Source organism: Acomys russatus, chromosome 31 (assembly GCF_903995435.1).
Source record: "Acomys russatus chromosome 31, mAcoRus1.1, whole genome shotgun sequence".
Taxonomy (NCBI): Eukaryota; Metazoa; Chordata; class Mammalia; order Rodentia; family Muridae; genus Acomys; species Acomys russatus.
The window spans coordinates 13,369,518-13,392,356 of record NC_067167.1 but is presented as its reverse complement, the minus strand read 5'-3'; the positions used below and the strand labels follow the sequence as shown (position 1 = coordinate 13,392,356).

The 22,839-nt window shown below is 40.7% G+C and overlaps 1 protein-coding gene across 5 annotated transcripts in view; it reads right to left on the bottom strand.

Annotated features, from left to right (window-relative positions):
• Anks1b (ankyrin repeat and sterile alpha motif domain containing 1B) overlaps window positions 1-22,839 on the bottom strand; it is a 1,021,560-nt gene that overhangs the window by 674,752 nt on the left and 323,969 nt on the right. For all 5 annotated transcript variants that reach the window (XM_051139823.1, XM_051139820.1, XM_051139819.1 and 2 more), the window contains exon 10: window positions 16,750-16,915. In XM_051139823.1, coding sequence (XP_050995780.1) covers window positions 16,750-16,915 — 166 coding nt within the window. The remainder of the gene's footprint in view (window positions 1-16,749; window positions 16,916-22,839) is intronic.

Sequence of the window (22,839 nt, the reverse complement as noted above, 5' to 3'; positions counted from 1 at the left end):
GCCAGAAAAACAAATGGGTAAGAAAATAAACAAACAAAAGATCGATAAATAACTTAAAAGATGAAACCTAAAAATGAAAAGAATTAATAGAAGCACATTAGTTGTTATGTTAAATATAAGTGGAATTTTCCCAAGTAAAAATAAAGATAAGCATTTTTTTTTGTATGAAAAGTTGTATGTTGCTTTGAAGAAATGCAACTGAAATAGACTGGAAAAGAAAAGATGGAAACAGCAAAAGCTGGCAAATATGTGCAGCTGAAGGCACCCTTTCACACAGCTGATCAGAATGCAGATCAAAACAGCAGGGTACTTCCTCAAAAACTACAGAGGCACCCTGTGATCATCCAACACCACTCCAGGGGGTATACAGCCAAGCAAAGGAACGGGTGCATCAGAGAAACAGCCACTGCGACAGGCACAATTAACAGTATAATCTAAGTGCCCGTCAACTGAAGAAGAGAAGAAGCATTGCCCGTAATGCAGCCAGAAACGTAAAAGTAAAGACGCTGTATGTTTTCATCACATAGAAACGAGAAAGAATTAGTGAGAGATTCTGTATTCAAAGACATAATAACGTGGCTGCCCCCACTTCTTACAAAGCCATTAGTGGAACTGCCATGCTGGTCCTGCTGAGCTTTCTGTGTTTTTCTTCTAGTTTAGCATGTAAATACCTTGCTTTTCAGAATGCTGGACTTAATAATTTTGCACTTATCCCTCACTTTTGGTTTGAGCACTGGGTAAGAAAATAGGACAAGGGGTTCTGCTACCAAAATCATTACAGGTCTTGACAGGCTGATAGCATATGTTATGTTTCTGTAATGAAAATCATGTTCACTTTAAAAGTGACTACAATGAAAATGCATGTATGCCAAGTCTCCATATGTATGTAAAAATACACAGAGAAAAACAGAAGAAAAGGAAATATACCAGAATGTTAGTTACTCTGATAAGTGGGATATAAAGTATTTTTTCCTTTTTACTTTGTATGTCTTAAGCAAAAGTATTGAGATAATTTATCCGATTTTATAATGAGACTATAAACATTCATAAAAGCTACTTGGAGGAAAATAAGCATTAATTAGCAATGATGTTAAAAATTTTTAAATAACAACTCAAATCCAACAGGATTTTCTAAAAAAGATAATTAAGAAATGGGACCTCATAAGGCTGAGAAGCTTCTGGAAGGCTGGAGACACTGTCAAGAGAACAAAGCAACAGCCTACAGACTGGGGAAAGATCTTCACCAACCCTACATCTGACAAAGGTCTAATATCCAAAATATATAAAGAACTCAAGAAGCTAAACACCAACAAACCAAATAACCCAATTGAGAAATGGGGCTTGGAACTAAACAGAGAATTCTCAACAGAGGAGTATCAAATGGCTGAGAAACACTTAAAGAAATGCTCAACTTCCTTAGTCATCAGGGAAATGCAAATCAAAACAACTCTGAGATTCCATCTTACACCCATCAGAATGGCTAAGATCAAAAACTCAAATGACACCACATGCTGGCGAGGATGTGGGGAGAGAGGAATACTCCTTCATTGCTGGTGGGAATGCAAACTAGTACAGCCACTTTGGAAATCTATCTGGTGCTATCTCAGAAAACTGGGAATAGGGCTTCCTCAAGACCCAGCTATTCCACTCCTTGGAATATACCCAGAAGATACTCCAGCACACAATAAGAAAATTTGCTCAACCATGTTCATAGCAGCCTTATTCATAATAGCCAGATCATGGAAACAGCCTAAGTGTCCCTCAGTAGAAGAATAGATAAAGAAACCGTGGTACATATACACTATGGAATACTACTCAGCTATTAAAAACAAGGAATTCCCGAAATTTGTGGATAAATGGATTGAGCTAGAAATGATCATAATGAGTGAGTTAACCCAGAAGCAGAAAGACTCAAATGGTATATACTCACTTATATCTGCATACTAGCCCAAGGGGCATGTCCCACGAAAGCCTTCACTTACCAGGAAACTGGGACAGAGGGGAGGACATCCTATTGGGACTCTAGATGAGAGAAGCATGGGAGAATGGCAAAGTAGAAGGATCCAGAGGGTCCTAGAAACCTACAAGTAGAACATTATGATAGGCAGATTTGGGCCCAGGGGTCCCGCTCAAACTAAGGCACCAGCCAAGGACAATACAGGCAGTAAACTTTAAACCTACCCAGATCTAGCCAATGGTCAGAACATTCTCCACGGTTGAGTGGAGAGTGGGATATGACTTTCTCACGTACTCTGGTGCCTCACATTTGACCATGTCCCCTGGAGGGGGAGACCTGGTGGCACTCAGAGAAAGGACAGCAGGTTACCGAGAAGAGACTTGATACCCTATGAGCATATACAGGGGGAGGAAATCCCCCTCAGGAACAGTCATAGGGGAGGGGAATAAGGAGAAAATGGGAGGGAGGGAAAAATGGGAGGACACAAGGGATGGGATAACCATTGAGATGTAACAAGAATAAATTAATAATAAAAAATTTCAAAGAAAATTCAAAACCATAAAAGAAAAAGAAGAAGATAATTAAGTTAAAAGTACATGAATTTGTAGGTTTGGAAACATTTCTGTATCAATGTATCTCAAGATTTAGACAAAGTGTCCTCTCCTGTGCTTTGTCAAAGTTCTTCAGTTGTAATGGTGGCCCAGGATCTTCATAGATGCCCGAGATTAAATGCCATTTAATCTTCAAAAAGAACAAAGTGCTCACCTAGTTCCCTGACCTGTTCACAGCATGGCTTTTAGCATCCCTTGCTTCTCTTTCCACTATCTTTATGCATAGGTAAAGAGACACAAAAGACAATTAGTAACACGGTAGATGGGTCTATGGAAATTAAAAGCATAGGGAATCACGTGACTAAATGGGGTGTAACTATCCTCCATGCTTTCTATATAAATGGGAAAAACCAGCTGCCCACAGAGAGTGGGTGTGACCAAGTTAGGCCGTGAAAAATACAGCTGGGAATGCAATGTGGCCTGCTTGAATGCTTGTAGCATCTCTTATTCAATGAACTGTAGTGTAGCTAACATTTCTATTATTTTATTTGATTTCTTCTTATGTGAGTCTTTTTTCCCAAGAGACAGGGTTTCTCTGTGTAACACTGGCTGTCCTGGAACTCACTCTGTAGACCAGACTGACCTTGAACTGAGAGATCCACCTGCGTCTGCCTCCTCAGAGCTACCTCCAGCATGCCCGGCCTTTTGTCTCTGAGTCTTACACATTTACTGAGCCTGGAGGCCCAGAATCTCTAACAGCTTCTTACGAGATGAATGAATGACACTCTGAGGAAGACCTGTGAAGCATGTATGTAAGGTGATGGGTGATTTCTTAATGCCAAGTTGCTTTTGAATTCCCACTCCTTTCAACCAAGTACTCTTTTCTTTTGCTCCGTTGCAATAGTATATATAAACACAAATGTGATGAGTTTATAAAATTGTAAATATGTTTCAATCTTGTCCAAGGCTAAGTAATGAAATTCTTTTAATTCTCTATTTAAAAAAAAAAAACTATTCGAGGAGAAAGTTAATACCAAATAAGCTATATTTTTGCCTTTTCCATATTTTAAATTTTTCCTCATGGATATTAAAAGAACAATCTAGTTTGGGTTTCTCAAATTTGTGTATTCTAATACTAATATAAAATGTAATTCACTGGGTGGAATCTTGAATACAATAAGAATTGGTATAAAATTGCTCTCATTTAAATGTATAGCATGACTACAGCTGTGTGTCGGTTAATTTGGTTAATGTTTCTTAATGGGAGTGTGGGAGTACCTAAAGAGAGAACAGCCTTAGTATAATAAAATATGAATGATAGAGCAGCAATGTAAGAGAACCTAGAGTGAATTAGTGAACATGCAATAGACATATCTGGCACGTCTAGGTAATGTAAGCATGGGGACAGAGGTGTTAAATGTAGGTCTACAAGCATTAGGAAGGTCTCCTGCAATATTACATTTTCAGAATAATGTTGTTTCCATTTTAATGTTATAGGCAGCAGCGGCTAGGCAGAAGGAAATTAATGAGTAGTTCCATGAAGTAACAGCTTAGTCATTCAAATGGACTGAAATTAGGCAACTGTGACTTCCCATGAGCTACACTGACATTGCCTCTGAGAAGCACTGCAAAGAACTTTTGCCACATGGTTCTATCATGCAATAGTTGGCATGCTGGACTCTGGTTTTAACCAGCATATAAAACAAGATCATCAAAATTAAAATATTCTCACAAGACTCTTAGCAACTGTGCACCTATCTCAAGAAGCTGGGAGAAGGGACTCTGAACACTTCTGCAGCAGAAAGGTGATATGTGTGTCAGAAGACAGATAGCTTTAATCTAATTACATGGTAGACAGGCACATCAAACCATCATGTGGTACCAAATTACTATGTGTAATTTTTGTGTTAATATGCATATCAAACTATCACGTGGTACCAAATTACCATGTGCAATTTTTTTGCATTAATGCATCATAAAATTTAAATATTACAAAGTATAAGCAAAATATATGATACTCTATGAGCATATACAGGGGAGGAAGTCCCCCTCAGTCACAGTCATAGGGGAGGGGAGTAAGGGGAAAATGGGAGGGAGGGAGGAATGGGAGGATACAAGGGATGGGATAACAACTGAGATGTAATATGAATAAATTAATAAAATTAAATTTAAAAAATATTTAAAAAGACGTCATCTTTAAGAGATGAAATATAGTTGCGGGAGTGTCAGTGTTTTATAGACCATATATGTTCTAAGTATATTTTACTTTCTTCAAAGAAGGAAATAATGTACATACTTAACATTAAATAGGTAGAACTCAACTGTTTTGGCAAATATATATATATATATTTTTTTTAACCTTATAGACGAGTAAGTTATTTTTAACCATTCTCTAATTATTATATAATTTTATATTTTATTTTATATAAATTTAAATTTTTATATATTTAAATTTTATATAAAATTTACTTTAGCTGTAGAAATTTTGGAGAATACAGACAGAATGCAAACAATTTAACAACACATGTAATCTCACCATTAAAGACAGCACTGCTATGTAATATCTGCCTGGTTTCACCCTTGAACGTGGATATAACATTAGCTCTAGACAATACTCAATGTAGACATGCATTGATTCACCGGACAGATATTTACTGAATGGTAACTATGTGCCAGAGTAAAAGCCTACATGACCCCTACTCAAAAACATCATTTTTGGATGGGGACTAGCTCAGTTGGCAGTGCTGTCTAGGATGAGTGGAGCTCTGGGTTCCCTTCCCCAACTCCACACAAATCTGGTGCACACGTGTAAGCCTAGCCCTGAGGAAGGACAGACAGGAGGATCACAAGTTCAAGGTCATCCTCAGCCATACGGCGAGTTTCAGCCAAGTCTGTGATGCCTGAGACCGTGTCTCACGATGAAACAAAACAACCCACATGTTTTCATGGCTCTGGTGACCCTTCCCTTTAGATGCACCATCTTTACTTTACCATCATTCACTTTGGCTTTCGGGTTGTCTCAGTTTCATCCATTTACTTTAGAATGGTTGGGACATTCTGTAATGTCGACAGTGTGGGCACACACATGTTTTCTGACAAACAGTAAACAACTTCCCAAAGCTTCCTATTTTCTTTCCGAAGGAAAACCCTCAAGATTTATTTTGTGACACTAAGTCAAACAAACAGACAAAACCCTCCAAACTGCAGGCTTTATGAACTGGATAATTAATTGTGACTGTGACTAAGAATAAGAAAATACCTTCTGTCTTCACATTCCAGCGCTCTCATCTGCTGGCAAACTCTAAACCGTTTTTACGGCCTGACTCTTATATGTAAAATAGGAACGAGAAGACTATCTTACAAACTAGTTTAAAATCAAGTTACTATAGACAGGTGTTCAAACACATTAATGCCTTCTTTTCTTTGCATGAATTGAGGCTAGGGCTGCAATGGTGGAGAGCAACATTTTGGGTGACAGAAGTAAAGACACTGAAACCTTAAGGTAAGTACGTAATTTTGATCACAAGGGTTATCAAGAGAAGCAACATTAGAAGGCCCCAGAAGATGGGCCTTTACATCTCTTCTGGGGCAAAGATATATGCGTATGCCAAAGTGGTTTCCATGAGGAGGAGTGTGAGCTAGCTGCATAGGGAAAGGAGTTGGGTAGCAGGGAGTAGGGGCAGGGTGGTCTGTAGGTAGGGAGACGCTCCTCTAGAAAACCTGAAGTAATTAAGAAGGCTGGTGCCATAAGGTGGAAACCAATGAGGTCAAAGGTTAAAGATACTGACCACTGAGTCACCGCTATCTTTATCCAACATCTTCAGCACCAGTCAGAGCTCCTTATCAAGAATTTTGGTCATTTTTCTAAGAGCAGTGGCAAGCCACGAAAGAGTTTTAACTGGCAGAGTAATGCAACCAGATTTCCGGCTATGTTATAAAGGCCGGAAGGCCGAAGGACAATCGGGGGCTATCAATGTAGCCAAAAAGAGTGAACGATGATGGTAGAAACTGACAGGAGCAAGTAGATCTGAGAGACAGCCGCTGAGGACCAAAATTATCCTATCACCTATTTCTCCTAAAGCACTTAAGACTCGGTGATTGGATTTGCGAGCTGATGGAGGGTATGTGGCAAGACTGGCACTTGAGCTACTGCAGTTGGGCAGATAAATTATCCTTTTACCAAAATAAGGAGCCTGTTGAGGAAAAAAAAAAAAACATGATTTGGAGGAGAGATTGGAAAGGTTAGGTTGCAATATCTGTACCAACCGGAGTGCGTTTGAGACAGAGGTATAGATATTCAGTGGGTAGTGGGTGGATGCAGAAATGGATATATGGGCGAGCTTTAAAGTAAAAGAAGTTTTAGCTATAAATAAATATTCCAAAGTCTTCAGCATATTTATTATAATAAAAATCACACACTGCACATAAAATTACCTATGAAGGGGAAAAGAAAAGTGGGGAGAGGAAGGGAGAGCAAGAGAGACGGATGGAGGGGAAAGGGAGGGAGGGAGGGAGGGAGGGAGGGAGGGAGGAACTTTAACTGCAGCTCAAGGAACTCCAAAATTCTAAAGCTGTACAAAAGGGTCATCTATCAAAACAAGGAAGAATGTAATTGATGAAAACTTGCCTTGGACAGCAAAAGGGGTAAACGCTGTCATAGGGGAGTGGTCACCAGTTTATGTGGCTGAGAGCTTAGGAAAAATGGGGACTAAGAAATGTCTTTTTGCCAGGTGTGTAGGAAAGGCAGAGGCAGGCAGATCTCTGTGAGTTCGAGACCAGCCTGGTCTATAAAGTAAGTCCAGGACAGCCAAGGCTATAAGTCCAGGACAGCCAAGGCTATACAGAGAAACTGTGTCTCAAGAAAAAGAAAAAGGAAAAAAAATGTCCCTTTCGGTCTCTCACACCAACACCCTTGTTACCTTAGAAGGTACATTGTAGCAGAAGAATGAGGAATGGAAACCTGACTGTGGCACTCTGAGGAGTGAAAGAGGAGAAAGAAAATAAACACAGGAGAATACGGTAAAGAGAGAAGAGTAGCAGTGTCCAGGAGTATCATGAAATTCCTATTTGCCGTTTACTTGTTTCCACTGTCAAACATTATACACAAACACAATGGAGGAGAAAAAGAATCAATGAAAAGGTGAGATTGCTAAGAAGGAAGAGACTAAAGCATAGAAGGTACAACTAGCAGGGAGAGAAAACCTCCACCTGTAGGAACAGAAGGGGAAAAAAATAAGAGGAGGGAGTCAGGGTTAGTTTTCCTGGTCTCTGTCTCTGTCTCTGTCTCTCTGTCTCTGTGTCTCTGTATCAGTCTCTGTCTCCCTCCCTCCCTCCCTCCCTCTCTTTACTGCCCCGTGTATATGTGTGTGTGTGTGTGTGTGTGTGTGTGTGTGTGTGTGTGTGTGTGTATATGTGTGTCCATCTGTCTGCCTCTATATTTTTGTCTTTTGTTTTCTTTTGGTTAGAAACACAGCATGTCATAGCCCAGGCTGATCTCTCTGTCTTGAGCCTCCTCTTTCCACCTCAAACGTTTAGAGTTTATAGATGTCTGGCTTCTATGTTCTTTCTGAATTAAAATATAAGATCAGTTACTGAGACAAGGTTTAAAAAAAAAAAAAAAAAAGCACCTGAACTCAGGAGACACCAGAGAAATGGGGCAGGGGAGGGAAATGCTTGCATTTCATGGGAATAAATTTATGAATTAAGTAATGCCTCTTTCATTACTATACACAATCTGACATTATAGAAAAACTTGGTTCCAGAAGGTATGCACAGCATAAAAGGCCTGTAACTTCAGCTTAGCAAGTGTTCACTGTAATTTTAGAAGCCCTAATCTACGATTTATGTTAACCCATTTAAAGTACAGGTGAAACTCATTTGGGGTGATTTTCTCTCCATTTAGAATGTTTCAAAATACAGGAAATTTCCATCAGTGTGAGCAAAGTGAAACATCTGCCGTGTCAAAACGCCCAGATGGATAAAGGAAGTGGCTAACAGACCAGGATTTTGTCATGCACGTGGGAATCCTGCTTTTCTCTCTGCTCCCCTCTGATCAGCACAGTGCTACCAGTTTACCATGTAGATATCTAACTTAATAAATTGCCACAAAAATCACTGAGCACAGAGCATATGCCAGATAGATAACTGCTGTCTGATTTTTTAAAAAAATGGTTCTTATCAGAAAAACCAATATTTGTATGTAAAAGAACACTTCCAAAGGCCTTAAAAATAGTTTGTTCTTTTAAATGAGTTAAACATACCCACAGAAATTGTGTTGACATTGCTCACTTGCTTAGCAGAGATAAAACGGTTGTCCTGGTTCGATTAGAATTCTTTTAATTTCAAAATTTTTGGCGTTAGAATTAAGGAATCTCCACTATCTCAAACTCCCTGCCCCCTCTCTCTCCTCCTCATGTCAGGTGGCAGAAAAGGTGTAATGAGATGTGAGGGATTACTCATAAATGACATTTCCATTTCAGGTAAACCATGGTCCACTAAGCACATTAGCACACTGAACAGAGGTAACCAAGACCCCCACCATCCTAGCGTGTCGCTATTGAACATGCCCTTTTTTATTAGAGATCATCCATTCTCCCTCAACAGGGTTGGAAACAGTCTTTGCTAGTGTTGTTATAAATTGCTCATTAATCAAAATGGATTTATTGAGCACCCATACTGTGCAAAGCCTGCACTAAGTGATTCAAAATAACAGGTTGCTTAGTTACCACAAAATGGAAAAATTCCCTTGTGAAGGATAAAATTAAATGAAAGGCGGACAATAGAACATCATCTTTGATGGCATTTATTTCATAAAGGTTTTTTTTTTTTCTCTGCCATTACAGCCATTTTCTTTTTAAAGTTAACTCATTCATTAATTCCTTTTTTTTTAATTGTTCACTTACATAGCTGAATCACCACCATGGAAATCTACCGTCCTCTGCTTGAGGGGAGACTAGTTATTTATTTATTTTACTTTTTGGTTTTTCGAGACAGGGTCTCTCTGTGTAGCCTTGGCTGCCCTAAACTCGCTTTGTAGACCAGGCTGGCCTCAAACTCACAACGATCCGCCTGCCTCTGCCACCTGAGTGCTGGGATTAAAGGCGTGCGCCACCACGGAGGGGAGACACTTTAATAGCGATAGCACAATCAAGAACATCAGCAGTCCTTACTTTAGGGCTCCAGTATTATTATTCTTACACCATATGAAATCTGCAGTCACCGAGGCACAAGCAAAGTGCTCCTTAGAGAAAAACTCATTTTGCCCGTTCAATTATACAATATGATTGAATATAAAGAAACTACCATGAGCACATACAGGGGGAGGAGGTCCCCCTCAGTCACAGTCATAGGGGAGGGGAGTAAGGGGAAAATGGGAGGGAGGGAGGAACGGGAGGATACAAGGGATGGGATAACAATTGAGATGTAATATGAATAAATTAATAAAATATATTTTTTAAAAAAGAAACTACCAATTTGCTTTCATGTTAAAATCAAACTAGTAGCTATGGTTTTAAAAAGTTTTGTTCATCTGCCTAATAAATACAGAAAAGGGAGTTGTATACACACAATTGATATTTTCGGAAGAGATATATCTTATCTATGGATGTTATTGCCGGTTACCAGGGGAAAAAATTGCTCAGTCTCTCAGATAAGAAAGCCAGGCAAGATTTGTTCTGTACAGACAGAACCATGCATGGTATTGCATTAGACATGTGTTTTAATTATAAGTCTCTGGATTAGATTTATATGGCCTTTTTAATATAGCACAATGGAGCATCAGACGGACAGGTCCTTGTGAGGTCAGTGACAGAGCTCTGCATAGACCTCGTTGTTTGGCTTGTACAGGGCTAACTTCTTCTTGTGTCACCCTTTCTATGATAATTTTTGACAGGCATACCAAATCTTCTGACATTGTACTATCATGTTGTTGTCATCTCCAAAACTGATGCTAGAAAAATCACACAATCCAGGTACTACCTGGCCAAACAAACAAAAAACACAGTCCCCAATATTTTTATATACATTAACAATTATGTTCATAACCATCATTTGCTGCATGTGGCCATTGGTTGGACATGCCTCGTAAGGTCTACTTAAGTACTTCATTACTTTTATAAAAATGCTATCTCTAAATTCTGCAAATAAAATAACACCTAAGATACCAAACTTTCAAAGTCCCTTTCATGTGGTGGGTGAACAATTCAATCTCTCTGTGTTCCTTTTGAGATCTGGCCATTCTTAATAGTATCAGAGGTTGGCTCTCCCCTATGGGGCAGGTCTCAGGTTGGGGCAGTCATTGGTTGGCCATTCCCTCAATCTCTGCTCTATCTTTATCCCTGCATTTCTTGTAGGTATGGGAAATATTGGGTCGAAGGTTTTGTGGGTGGGTTGGTGTTCCCCCTTCCCTCCACTGGAAATCGTGCCTGGCTAGGAGGTGACCACTTCAGTCTCCATGTCTTCTGCTACTAGGAAATCTTAGCTAGAGTCACCCCCATATCCTCCTAGGGGCCTATCCTGTTGCAGGTCTCCAGCTTGTCCCAGAGATGCCCCCCATTTTTTCTCCCTTTCTCTTCTTGTCCTCACTCTATCTGCATTCGATCCCCATCCCTTTCTCCCCTCCCCATGTCCTCTCCTACTCAGTTCCCACATTTCATCCACAACCGATGTCTATATTATTTCCCTTTCTGATAGGTTTCAAGCATCCTCCCCTGGGCCCTTTTCTTACTCAATTTTTTTGGGGGGGGGGGCTTGGTGGCTTGTAGTATGATTATTCTGTACTATACGGCTAATAGCTGTTTATAAGTGAGTACATACCAAGTATGTCTTTCTGGGCCTGGGTTACTTCACTCAGGATACTATTTTAAGGCAGAGCTTGGGGAGTCTTGAGGGAGAGTGGGGGGAAGGACAGAAGGACCAAGAGAGGACAAGAACTCCACAAGAAGATCAACAAAGTCCACTAACCTTGCCTATGGGGAGCTCACAGAGACTAAAGTACCAACCAGAGAGCAGGCATGGACGGAACCTTGGCCCCTGACACATATGTAACTGCTGGGCAGCTTGGTTTTCACATGGGTCCCCTAGCAAGTGGAACAAGGGCTGCCTCTAACATGAACTCGGTTGCCTGCTTTTAGATCACTTGCCCTTGACTGGCTGCCTTGTCTGGCCTCAGTGGAAGAGGATGCGCTCAGTCCTGATGGGACGAGATGTACCAGGGTGCGTTGGCAAGGAGGGGGTTCTCCCCTTTCCTTAGGGGAAAGGGAAGGGGAAGAGGGTAGGCACGTGGAACCGTGAGGAGGAGGGGTGCATTTGGGATTTAAAGTGAATAAATACATGATTTAAAAAAAAAAAAAGATGTGGCCATACTTTACCATCTCTCTCATCTCTTGTCCCTCCTCCCTCCCACAAGGACAGTTCCCAGAGTGTTCCTGTGTGGAACAGTTATTCCACTTTGCTTTAAACCTACACCATGCTATTCAACAGAGGCGACCTAAGCCACAGCATGCACTCCTGGGTATATGGTTCTCTAATGCGCTGGCTGTTTATTTCCAAAATGCCAGAGTCTCTGAAGGGAGACCGAACGGCCTATTCTCCTCCACAGCTCTCAGCGCCGTCACCCCTGCCTCCTCTTCACTACCATCACATTCGGCCAGCCGGCCGCGGTCATTTCTTGCCAATCGTATACTATTTAAGTTGCTTTTCCATTGTCAAAATAAACACCATGCCCAAAAGCAACTTCAGAGGGTGATGGGCATGCGCTTCCTGGTAAGAATCTATCGTTGAGAGTAGTAAGGGCGGGAAGTCAAGGGAAGACCTTGAAGCAGAAGCCACTGAGGCATGATGCTTGCTGGATCTCTCTGTGGCTCATGCTTAGTTGCTTTACTATGCAGCGTAGGTGGTGCTAAGCTTAGGAACCGAGCCTAAGGATGCTTAGGGCTGGGCCCACCAGCATCAGTTAAGAGTCAAGACAGTCATTCACACACACACGGCCACTGGCCAGTCTGAGCTTGGTAACTCTTCAACTGAAGATTCCCTCCCTCAGATGACTCTAACCTGTCTCAAGTTGGCATTCAAGGCTCTAACCAGGATGCATATTGATCAGCTAAATAATTTCCCTGCTTCCAACCTCACTTCTGGACAATCCAAGCCCACTTTGCTTCACAGTGGTCATTCTAAACCAAACACTGATGATGCCACAGTTTCTTATTATTATTATTCATTCAACTTTAGTAGCACCCTAGGCTCTGAGGTTAGTTAGTCTCTGAATGGATTTTGTCCCTCCACACCCATGGAGCTCTACACACACTGCCCCTTGGCTACAGTGTCATGCACATCCTCCCACTCATCCATCTAATCTCCTTTAATGGAGGCTGAGATCAGGAAGCATCTGTTAAGGGAAGTTATAACTCTACCTCTTCTCCTACCATCCAGGAGTACTTGGCTTTGCTTACTGTATTTACTAACCCTCGGATTTTCTAATTTTTATGACTGGCAGCTTAACTCCGTTTCCTTGGCAACACTTAACGCAATGCCTAGAACACCAGAGGAACTCAGGGCACATACACTGGATAGCTGAATAAGTAGTTTCCTCCCCCACTCAGTCCATGAGGCGTTGTCTCCACATCTGCAAGTCCTGCTGTACCAGAGGGAACAGATCGGTGGCTCCAAGAAGGTCAGCGGCTCCCCCTCCCACCCCCAACTTCATCAGCTCACTAAACTGGGCATGAAGAGACAGTGCAAAGCTAGACACAAGTCACACACACACAAAAAAAAAACCTCACAGCAGTGGGAGACTTGGAAATGATAGGATCCATGAATCCTAGAGATAAAGGTTAACTGAAAGAACAGAACAGAATAGAGTAGCAGGCAGAGTAGGAGATGCAAACCCTTTCCTAATCTGGCCAGTACAGACATAGCTATGCTGAGGCTGTCTCACCAGCCACAGTGTTTATAGAGAGCAACTCTTTGGGAGTCCCAGGGGGAAATCTGTATTCATTTTTATTCCTATGATTAAAAAACACATAATTTCCACTTTCATTATAGACTTCCCACTGGCATAATTCATAAACACAGCCCAAAGGGCGAGCACAAAGCGTTATGAATTCAGCTGGGTCAATTTGTCAAGATGATTTCTATAGCAAACCAAAGTACCAAAGACAATAGGGGAATCATATATCCATGCAGATTAATCTGTATTCCATTTTGAAAACAACAACAACAACAGCAATCCAGATAGTTGTACAAATTTGTGTTTTCCAACAGCAGGTGGATGAAGACTTCTTAGGCTGTGACATAGTTAGCACTCCTTTGTCAAGGGTCAGAGAAAGACAAGTCCCTCCATTTCAATGCAAGAAGGCTCTGGGATACAGAAGTGATGCCACCATTCAGAACTAAGCCATAAACGGGAGTGCAGCCGCTGCCACATTTTCTTAAGGTGTTTGTTCTTGGAAACCCAACATATACCATCAGCAATCCAAGTAGACCACAGCAGACACGCAAGATAAGATGTTTGCTTGTTGTGTTTGAAACTAGCCCAGACAAACAATGTTGCCAAAGATGGTCACAAATTTACAGTAATCCCCCTGCCTCTGCCTCCTGAATATTAGGGCTATAAGCTTGAGCCAGCACACTTGGCATATGATACAATCTTGTACAAAGATTCTACTAAAGTGTTTAGCCAAGACGCTCTAACAGAATTATTTGGAACAGCAAGCAAGAAGCTCTCACAGAGCCATCCCAGAACTTCAGATTTATAAACCAAATCAATGATTTGTATGTTGTTCTTATTTTTTTTAACTAAGTATTAAGGTTGGTTTGTTATGTAGCAATCAATAACTGGAAGAGATTTGACAGTTGGGATTTGAGTGTTCTAGTAGGAAACCTAAAACATGTGGCTCAAACACTGTGACTTGTCATCAAGCAGAGGCTGGGGAACCTGAAAACGAGTGACCATGAAAGCCTAAAATCTCAAGGGGGAGAAGTCGTGGGGACCTAAGGAGCTATGCCAAAATCACTGGTGATGGCTTCAAAGAAAGAAACTATGACTGGATGCTGGGAAGAAAGGTTCTGATCTCTCAGAAGTCTTTTCCTTAAATATCCAGGGGCAAAAATGTAAGAGTCACTCACTCAGTACACACATAAAGAACAGGCATAAGCACACAGTAAAATGTCAGCTTTCCACAAGCCAGTAAGAGAGCGCTCATCGAAGCCTGGTCATGCTGGCATCCCAGATTTCTAAATCACAAAATGGGAACAAAATAGAAGTTTCCACTGGTAGAAGGGAGAGACACCGATCTTCAAAATCCAGCCAGTGCTTCACAGGAAAAGCATACCATCCATAGAAGGGAAAGGATCTCCACATCATAGCCTTCGCGGAGCTCCCAGTGTGTAGCCAGTACAGTTAGTGATGCAGCTAGGCTCCATCTTCTAACCAGCTTGGGATTAATAGTTCTCTATGGGCTGGAGATGTAGCTCAGAGTTAAGATCCAATCTTCAGAATCCAGCCAGTGCTTCACAGGAAAAGCATACCATCCATAGAAGGGAAAGGGTCTGCACACCATAGCCTTCGCTGAGCTCCCAGTGTGTAGTCAATACAGCTAGTGATCCAGCTAGGCTCCATCTTCTAAGCTGCCTTTGGGATCAATGGTTCTCTATGGGCTGGAGATGCAGCTCAGAGTTAAGAGCCCCCAAGCACATAGAGTGACCTGGGTTCAACTCCTAGCGTGGAAAAGGAAAGAGAAAGGTGGCTTTCCTAATTCCCTAAGTGAGCGATCCCAGGTGACAGAGGGTGGTAGTAAGGTGATCCTTGCAAAGGGAACCCTGACAGAGTCACAGATTCGTGGGCAAAGTAAACTGCTCTTACCAACTCAAGCTCAGTAGCTTTTAAATAGCAACAGATGCACAGCATGGGCGTTCTCTCTTCATAAACTGTACCTTATGCTTCCAGGGGCCATTAAATGCTCTTTCATATTGTTTCCAAAGGGCTCTATGAAATTATTACATACACCCTTACATATTATACAATCTAACAAGTTTTATCATTTACTTATCAATCTCAAGTGTTTTAGGGCAGGACTCTTTGGGACACTGTCTCCTTAAATAGATTACTTCCATTTTTTTATGCCCCATCTCCAGAGTCTTGCTATGTTTCCCATGCATTTCTCTCCTGGTTTTGTAATCTCACTTCTAAAATTTATTGTATAAACAAAAGCAGCAACTAGACTGTCAACCCTTCTTCTGCTCCGAAGAGCTTCTTCCCTGAAGGTCCTCACAGCTCTGAATATACTGAGTATGAACCTGAATCTTTCCTTCTCCGTCCATTTTTATAGAAACATCCTGTGTATTGTCAATAGTCAGGCAAAAAATTTATGTTCAGTCATAAGTACAACCATTTATCCATCTCAAATAAGAAACAAATTCATTCTCCTTAGCAGTGAATGGGGACACTATTTGTCTTGCCTTGTCCACTAGTTTGTGACATAAAGACAAAAAACAAAACAAAACAAAAACAAAAAAACAACCAGACCAGGCATGGTGTGCCTTTAATCCCAGTACTTGGGAGGCAGAAACAGGCAGATCTCTGTGAGTTCAAGACCATCCTGGTCTACATAGTGAATACTAGGACAGCCAGAGCTACATAATGGACCCTGTCTCAAAAGCAAACTAAACAAACAAAAAGACACAAAAAGAAAAGAGCAGATCTAAACATGCTATTTTAAAAGGCATTACAGCACAGGTCTATAATCCCAGCACTTAGGGAAGCAGGGGCAGGAAGATCTCTGTGAGTTCGAGGCCAGCCTGGTCTACAAAGTGAGTCCAGGACAGCCAAGGCTACACAGAGAAACACTGTCTTGAAAACCAAAATAAATAAATAAATAACCATAAAATAAAATTAGAAGTGAAAAATAGTTTGATAATAGAAACAAGAAGGATGCCATATGGTCTACATAAAGACTCCTGCTACCAAGGGCCCAAAGCATTGCATCTGACCAAGGTTCCTAAAGATTCAAATGCATCAAAGTAGCTTCATTAAGGCAGGGCCATCTCCCTGAAGAGCGTTTAATCTTAAGAGGTTTCATATCAAAACCCATGGCTTACCTGTACTCACTGGAAATGCAAAATTGATCCCTGGGACTACCCTGGGCCACTTTTGTGTTGCTAATACAGTATGAAAGTATTAATAATGTATCTTCACTTATGTAAGTATGCAAATGGAATTGGCCAACTGTGAGTAGGAAATATTACCAGTTCTCGGAGAAGGTGCCCTTGCGATTTCTAAGGAGCAAGGTTTCTTTGTAACAGCTGAGTCCGCGAGATCACAAAGAAAGTTCTCGTTTTCCGAAGGGAATGTGTCCAAAGAAGCAGATGGTACGATTTCCATGGTGTAATTCCTCTTCTTTGGGTAAGATTCCTGAGAAGGAGATGGAATAAAAGGCTTCTTAATAAATTAAAAAAAAAAAAAAATACTGCTGTGTCCGACTTACAAAAGTCAGAAAAGATAACTGGGTCCCTCGGTTCGAATCAAATTGGCCAGTAGCTGATGCTCTGACCCTGAAAAGGTTCTATAACCATGGAACCCCAGTGGGACCAACTGGTGATGGTTTTTACGAGTTCTTATCTTTTTATTACCCTGTGACTGCATTACTTACTAACAGTCTCCATCTTCCTCGGTTATATACATCTATTTCCTAGTCAGAGTGAACAGATTTAATCAACAATCATTTCCAAGACACTGCCCTTTGCGAGCCTCCAAGAGATTACCACGGAACTCAACTTTGGCCAGGTAGACAAAAGCAGAATCCACGTGGGGTGGGGGCTTCTGAAGGAAGGTTTTCTTTTTCCCTCAGAGACGTTTGTGAGGAGGCTACCCCTAGGCTCCTCTCTAGGGGAGAAGAAGACTTTTTATTTTTACTATAATGCAAACTCAAGACCAAACCAGTAAATTTGCATATTAAAATAAAAGTGACTGGTTCTCTTAGGATATATTGAGTTGCTTGAATAGACCTAGACCAGCTTCTTTAGGCTTTGTAAAGCAAATATTAGCATCCTTATGGGGTTTTAAATACTCCTTTTTTATTTTTCTCTCTCAAAATTATGTGTCCCATCCAACACATTAATATTTTTCCTAGAGAATACTGCTAAATATATAACTCATACAGTGTGACTAACCCTATTAAGGTTAGGATATGATTTAGAGACAAATTTTATGTTACTAATTCCTCAATATATTCTAAAGTCCACCGTTCAATGAATTGTATAATACCTTAGTTTCTTATACAGGATGTATTAACTAGTTACCAATAACTATTGGACCTTCCCTGTGTGTGTTCGTTTGAGTGTGTGTATGTGCATGTGTGTGAGTGAATATATATGTGTGTGGTCAGTGCATGTGTGTATGTGTGTTTAAGTGTGTGTTCTGTGAGTGTTTTTCAATGTGTATGAGTGTATGTGTTTGAGTGTGTGTGTGTGTGTGTGTGTGTGTGTGTGTGTGCGTGCGTGTGTGTGTGTGTCTATGAACGAGTGACTATAAGCCCTGGAGGTTTTGTTTTAATTGGTAAAACACAGCTCTTGCTCTCAGGGAGTTCATAGTCTATTGGAGAAGACAAATTACCTGTTTGATGGATATCAGAATGAATCACATTTTTCTTCTATTTGTTTCCTTATAAAGTATGCATCACAACTGAGAAACAAATAGCAAGAAAATAAACTCATTTCAAAAAAATTTCCACAATATATTCCAGGGTTGATCCAGATTTAGTGTGAGCTCCTACTTTCTCTGTAATAATATTTACAATGAGTGGAATTCAAGGTCAGGGTAATTGCTTTCGGACCACACTAGCCCCTCACACATCAAAGAGTCAATTATGTTCACTCTACTCTATTGAAAGCGGGAAATTGGGAGTAATTTATTTTTAACAACAAAGGGTGACAAAGTAGAAAGCATCCAGAGGAAGCAATCAGAAGGGCGTGTGTTTTAAAACCCATGTCAGAGGAAAAAAAGGATGAAAGCACTACAGCGCTCTAGCCAGAGAAGCTATACAGCCACATAATGGTTTTCTCAGCATATCTGAAAGACTCGCCCTCAAGAGCAATCTCACAAAGTGGAGGGAAGGACAGAGCTCTTAAAAGGAAAAAAACAAAAAACAAAAAACAGAACACAAAAAACACAGTCAAACAAAACAAAAAAAATATAATGTTTATAAGACAAGGGGAGGAAATTTAGGTCAATAGCCAAAATAAGTTTTATAAATTAACAGCACTGTTCTTCTTATAAAATAAGCACATGCTGATCAAATAACAAGCTAAGAAACAGGACTAGAAGGCAACAGAATTGAGTCCTGTTGCTGGCAGTCACCTGTGGATAAGGTTATGAATGAAGCTCATCTGCAGGATTTACACTGGACAGTTGGGGTTTGCTTCATGTGCTTTGCCCTCTGCACCACCCAGTTTCTAGAATCTGCTGCACAGGAGGAGCTGAATAAATCCTGTGCACCCGCGGGACAGTCCCTTGTCCTTTACACAGACATGACTACTACTGTTGTAGAAATGATTTTGCATCCTTGTTAGATTGTTATTGCTTTCTTCACTGCCTATGCGAACTAAAAAACTATGGCACCCATATGCAATCACAGATATAGATGAGGCTGCAGCAGTGACATTTTGAGTTAGAGGGCAGCAGCCTGGGTAGCACACTGAAAGGAAGGAGAATGAAAGAAAAAACAAAAGGAAAAAACGTGGGGGGGGGGACGAGGGAGGGAGGGAGGGAGGAGGAAGGGAGGGAGGGGGAGGGGGAGGAGGGGGGGGAGGAAGGGAGGGGGAGGGGGGGGGAGGGGGAGGGGGAGGGGAGGGAGGAGGGGGGGGAGGGAGGGGGGGGAGGAGGGGGAGGAGGGAGGGGGAGGAAGGGAGGGAGGAGGGAGGGGGGAGGAAGGGAGGAGGGGGAGGGAGGGGGAGGAAGGGAGGGAGGAGGGAGGGGAACGAGGGAGGGAGGGGGATGAGGGAGGGACGGAGGGAAGGAGGGGGGAGGGAGGGAGGGGAGAGAAACGGAGGTTTCAACAGTAGAACTGAATAGAGTCTAATCAAAGAGTCTCCAATCTCATGCCAGATGGGATTGTAAATATCCACAAAACAACTGACAACAAATGCTGGAACAAGTGTGGAAAAGTAACAACAACAAGAAGGAGGAGGAGGAGGGAATTTTTCAACCTTGAAAACATACGCACGAGTGACATTACATAGACTGAGCAGGGATATACATATATGTACATATACATATGCATAAATGCATACAATAATAATTAATGATAAGTGAGGCCATGAACTTGAAGGAGCATATGTAGGGTATACCTGGGAGGTTTTAGAGCGGGGAAAGGAAAGGGAGGAATAATGTAATAGCATTATAATCTCAAAAATAAAATAAATTTAAAAATCTCCAGCTAAAACCCTATATTAAATTTTTCAGAACAATTCACAGACTCAGTAAAGTTTCAGTGTCATTGTTTATAAAGAATTATTAGGATTTCCAAATCCTTAAAAATGGCTTGGGAGTTTTACTGCTAAGGACTGACTAATTTACTTTCTCCACTTGCTGATGCACAGGCAGATTCCAAACCTTGCCTTCCATGAATACGGCTACAATAAGATGAGAGCGCCCTGTAACTGCCCCGCACACTGGCTCCACAGTGGAATGGATCAGTCTCAATGCTTTTAATGTTTGGAGAAACTCTAACCATTTCCATAATGGCCATTTTATCCAATGGTGTTCTGGGTTCATCTTCTCCATACTCTCCCAATACCAGTGAACTTTTCTGTGCTAGCCATTCACACAGCTATGGGTTGGTTTCAATCTCCCGGATTATTAAGCAGAGGCTTTATTTATACCTATTGGTCATCTTACATACCTTTTTTAAGGAACAGCTACCTAGGTCCTTTGTTCATTTTAAATAATTAATTGTTTCCAACTACAGACCTGTTTGAGTGGCGATATATGCCCTTTATACAATATAGGATTTACAATCCTTTATCTACTATACAAAAGCCATTTATGCAATGTAATTCATTTGTCTGCTCTGCTTTTGTTGATTATTTTGTGCTGAGATAAAAAAAAATATTTCCAGACTAATGTCATGAATATTTTATATTTCTTTTTTTTTTAAAGATTTGTTTATTTATTATGTATACAGTGCATATTAGGTCACATTATAGATGGTTGTGAACCACCATGTGGTTGCTGGGAATTGAACTCAGAACCTCTGGAAGAGCAGTCAGTGCTCTTAACCACTGAGCCATCTCTCCAGCCCAATGTCATTAATATTTTAATTCTATTTTTTCTAATAGTTTTATAGTTTCAGATTAGTGTTTTAAGTTCATTTTCAGGTTGGTTTTTGTGGCTAGTCTGAGATGAAATTCTAAGCTAATACTTCTATGAGGCTATCAGGTCTTCCACAACTATTATTGAAGAGGTTACTCCTTTCCGTTTTTTGTGTTTTGAATATCTCTGTTATCTGTAGTTTGCTTTTCCTTCAAGTATTTTAAAACAGTATCTGACTGTGTAGCCCAGGCTGATCTCAAACTTTCTCATCTCCTGCCTCAGCCTCCCAGGTGCTGATATAATAGGCATGTACCACTCTATCTAACTTTTAACAGATCATACATATTAACAGAAATTATATATAAATTCTATAATCTGTTATTTACTTCCAACAATGTATCATTGACCTCTTTTCAATCATAAATGTACTTGGTCCTTGATTTTGATGTTTGACAAAACTTTCTGAATCTACTATACACAAGAGCACAATATATTCATAGGAACTGTACTCCAAATTTTGAGTTTCATCTTATCTTAGGCTAGTGACATATGGAGGACCACTCCCTTCTGATATTCCTCAGTGGCAGTAAATCACAAGTCTCAGTGAATCATGGGATCAAAAAGGTAAATAAGTGATACACTACAACATATTGGTAATTCATGCTTCACAAAAATGCCTTTCATATACTGGGCAAGAGGCTGAAGATGATGCCCCAATATTGCAGAGTAACCTTGGGTGACTGTCCAGGCAGCCAGCTATCTCTGTCATTTCTTCAGTGTCGGAAGCTGTTTGCTCTGCACTTCCTGTCTACTCAGGTCTCTGATGGCATTGAAAACTAGATAGTCATAGTCTCACAAAAAAGCTTAAGTTGTCTAGGATTTTAAAAACTGTTTTTATATCTACGTAGATACCTCTAGGTTGGTAAGTGCAAGTTACGATACAAATTAAGTACAGAACTCTGAACTCACAAATATAGGCTAGTTAGTAGAGTACTTCCTCCAAAGTTGCCATATACATGTGGGCCGGACACTGTGACTATAAGTCTTACCTCATAATTTTCATAATTATTCTTTTAAAAATTATTCTTATTATAAGAGAGCCTTTATTGGACTAAAAGGGGGAGATGTTGTGGGATGGTTTTGTGCACTGTATATTAAGATGCTGATTTCTGTGCCCAGAGATCTGGCTGCAGTCTGGATGTAGGCATTGTCATTATTGAAGAGTCTCCTGTTTCAATGTTGTGTAAAAATTGTTCTCTATCATTGCTGATTGGTTAATAAAGACCTAAAAAGCCAATAGCTGGGCAGGAGAGAAGCGTTGAGTTGGGACTTCCAATCCCATTTAGAGGGTGCCAGACAGAGGGAGAGAGAAAGAAAGACAGAAGAAGGAAGAGAAGGGGGCTATGAAAAAGTGGCCATGAGGAAGTCGATGAGGGAGTTGCCATGACAACACAGATAAACAGAGAGGTCACCAGGAGGACAAAGACGAAGCAGGGGCAGCCAGGGCAAGACTAAATTGGCACATAACTGGACATGTGGCTGAGAAATAGTCTAGACTAGCACAGAAGGGTTAGAATACATGAGTATCTATCTGCCCAGCTATAGTGTACTGAAGCTCATTAATGAATGCAATAAGTCTCTGTGTCATTTGGGAGCTAGAGTGGCACAGAAAAGCACATACTTTTATTTTTACAAAGTACTGTGTTAATATTGAAATACTTGTTTGCTTTCACTGCTCTCTGGATTGTTCTGCTAGGAAAAGAGAAAACAACACTAAAACTTGGGCGCGTGGGTTTGTGGCTGTGTGGATGTCTGAGATGATTCATAATCCCAAGTGACTAACAGTAAATAGAAGACTTTGGAAGTAGCCTGATTTACTAAAAAAAAAAAAAAAAAAAAAAAAAAAAAAACCACAATAGCAAGAACAATATCATCAAAAGATTTACAATGGCATTCAAGTCAAGAGCATCACGATACAAAGGAAGCACAATAGTAATATATTTTTAAAAGAAGGACCATTGGGTGTA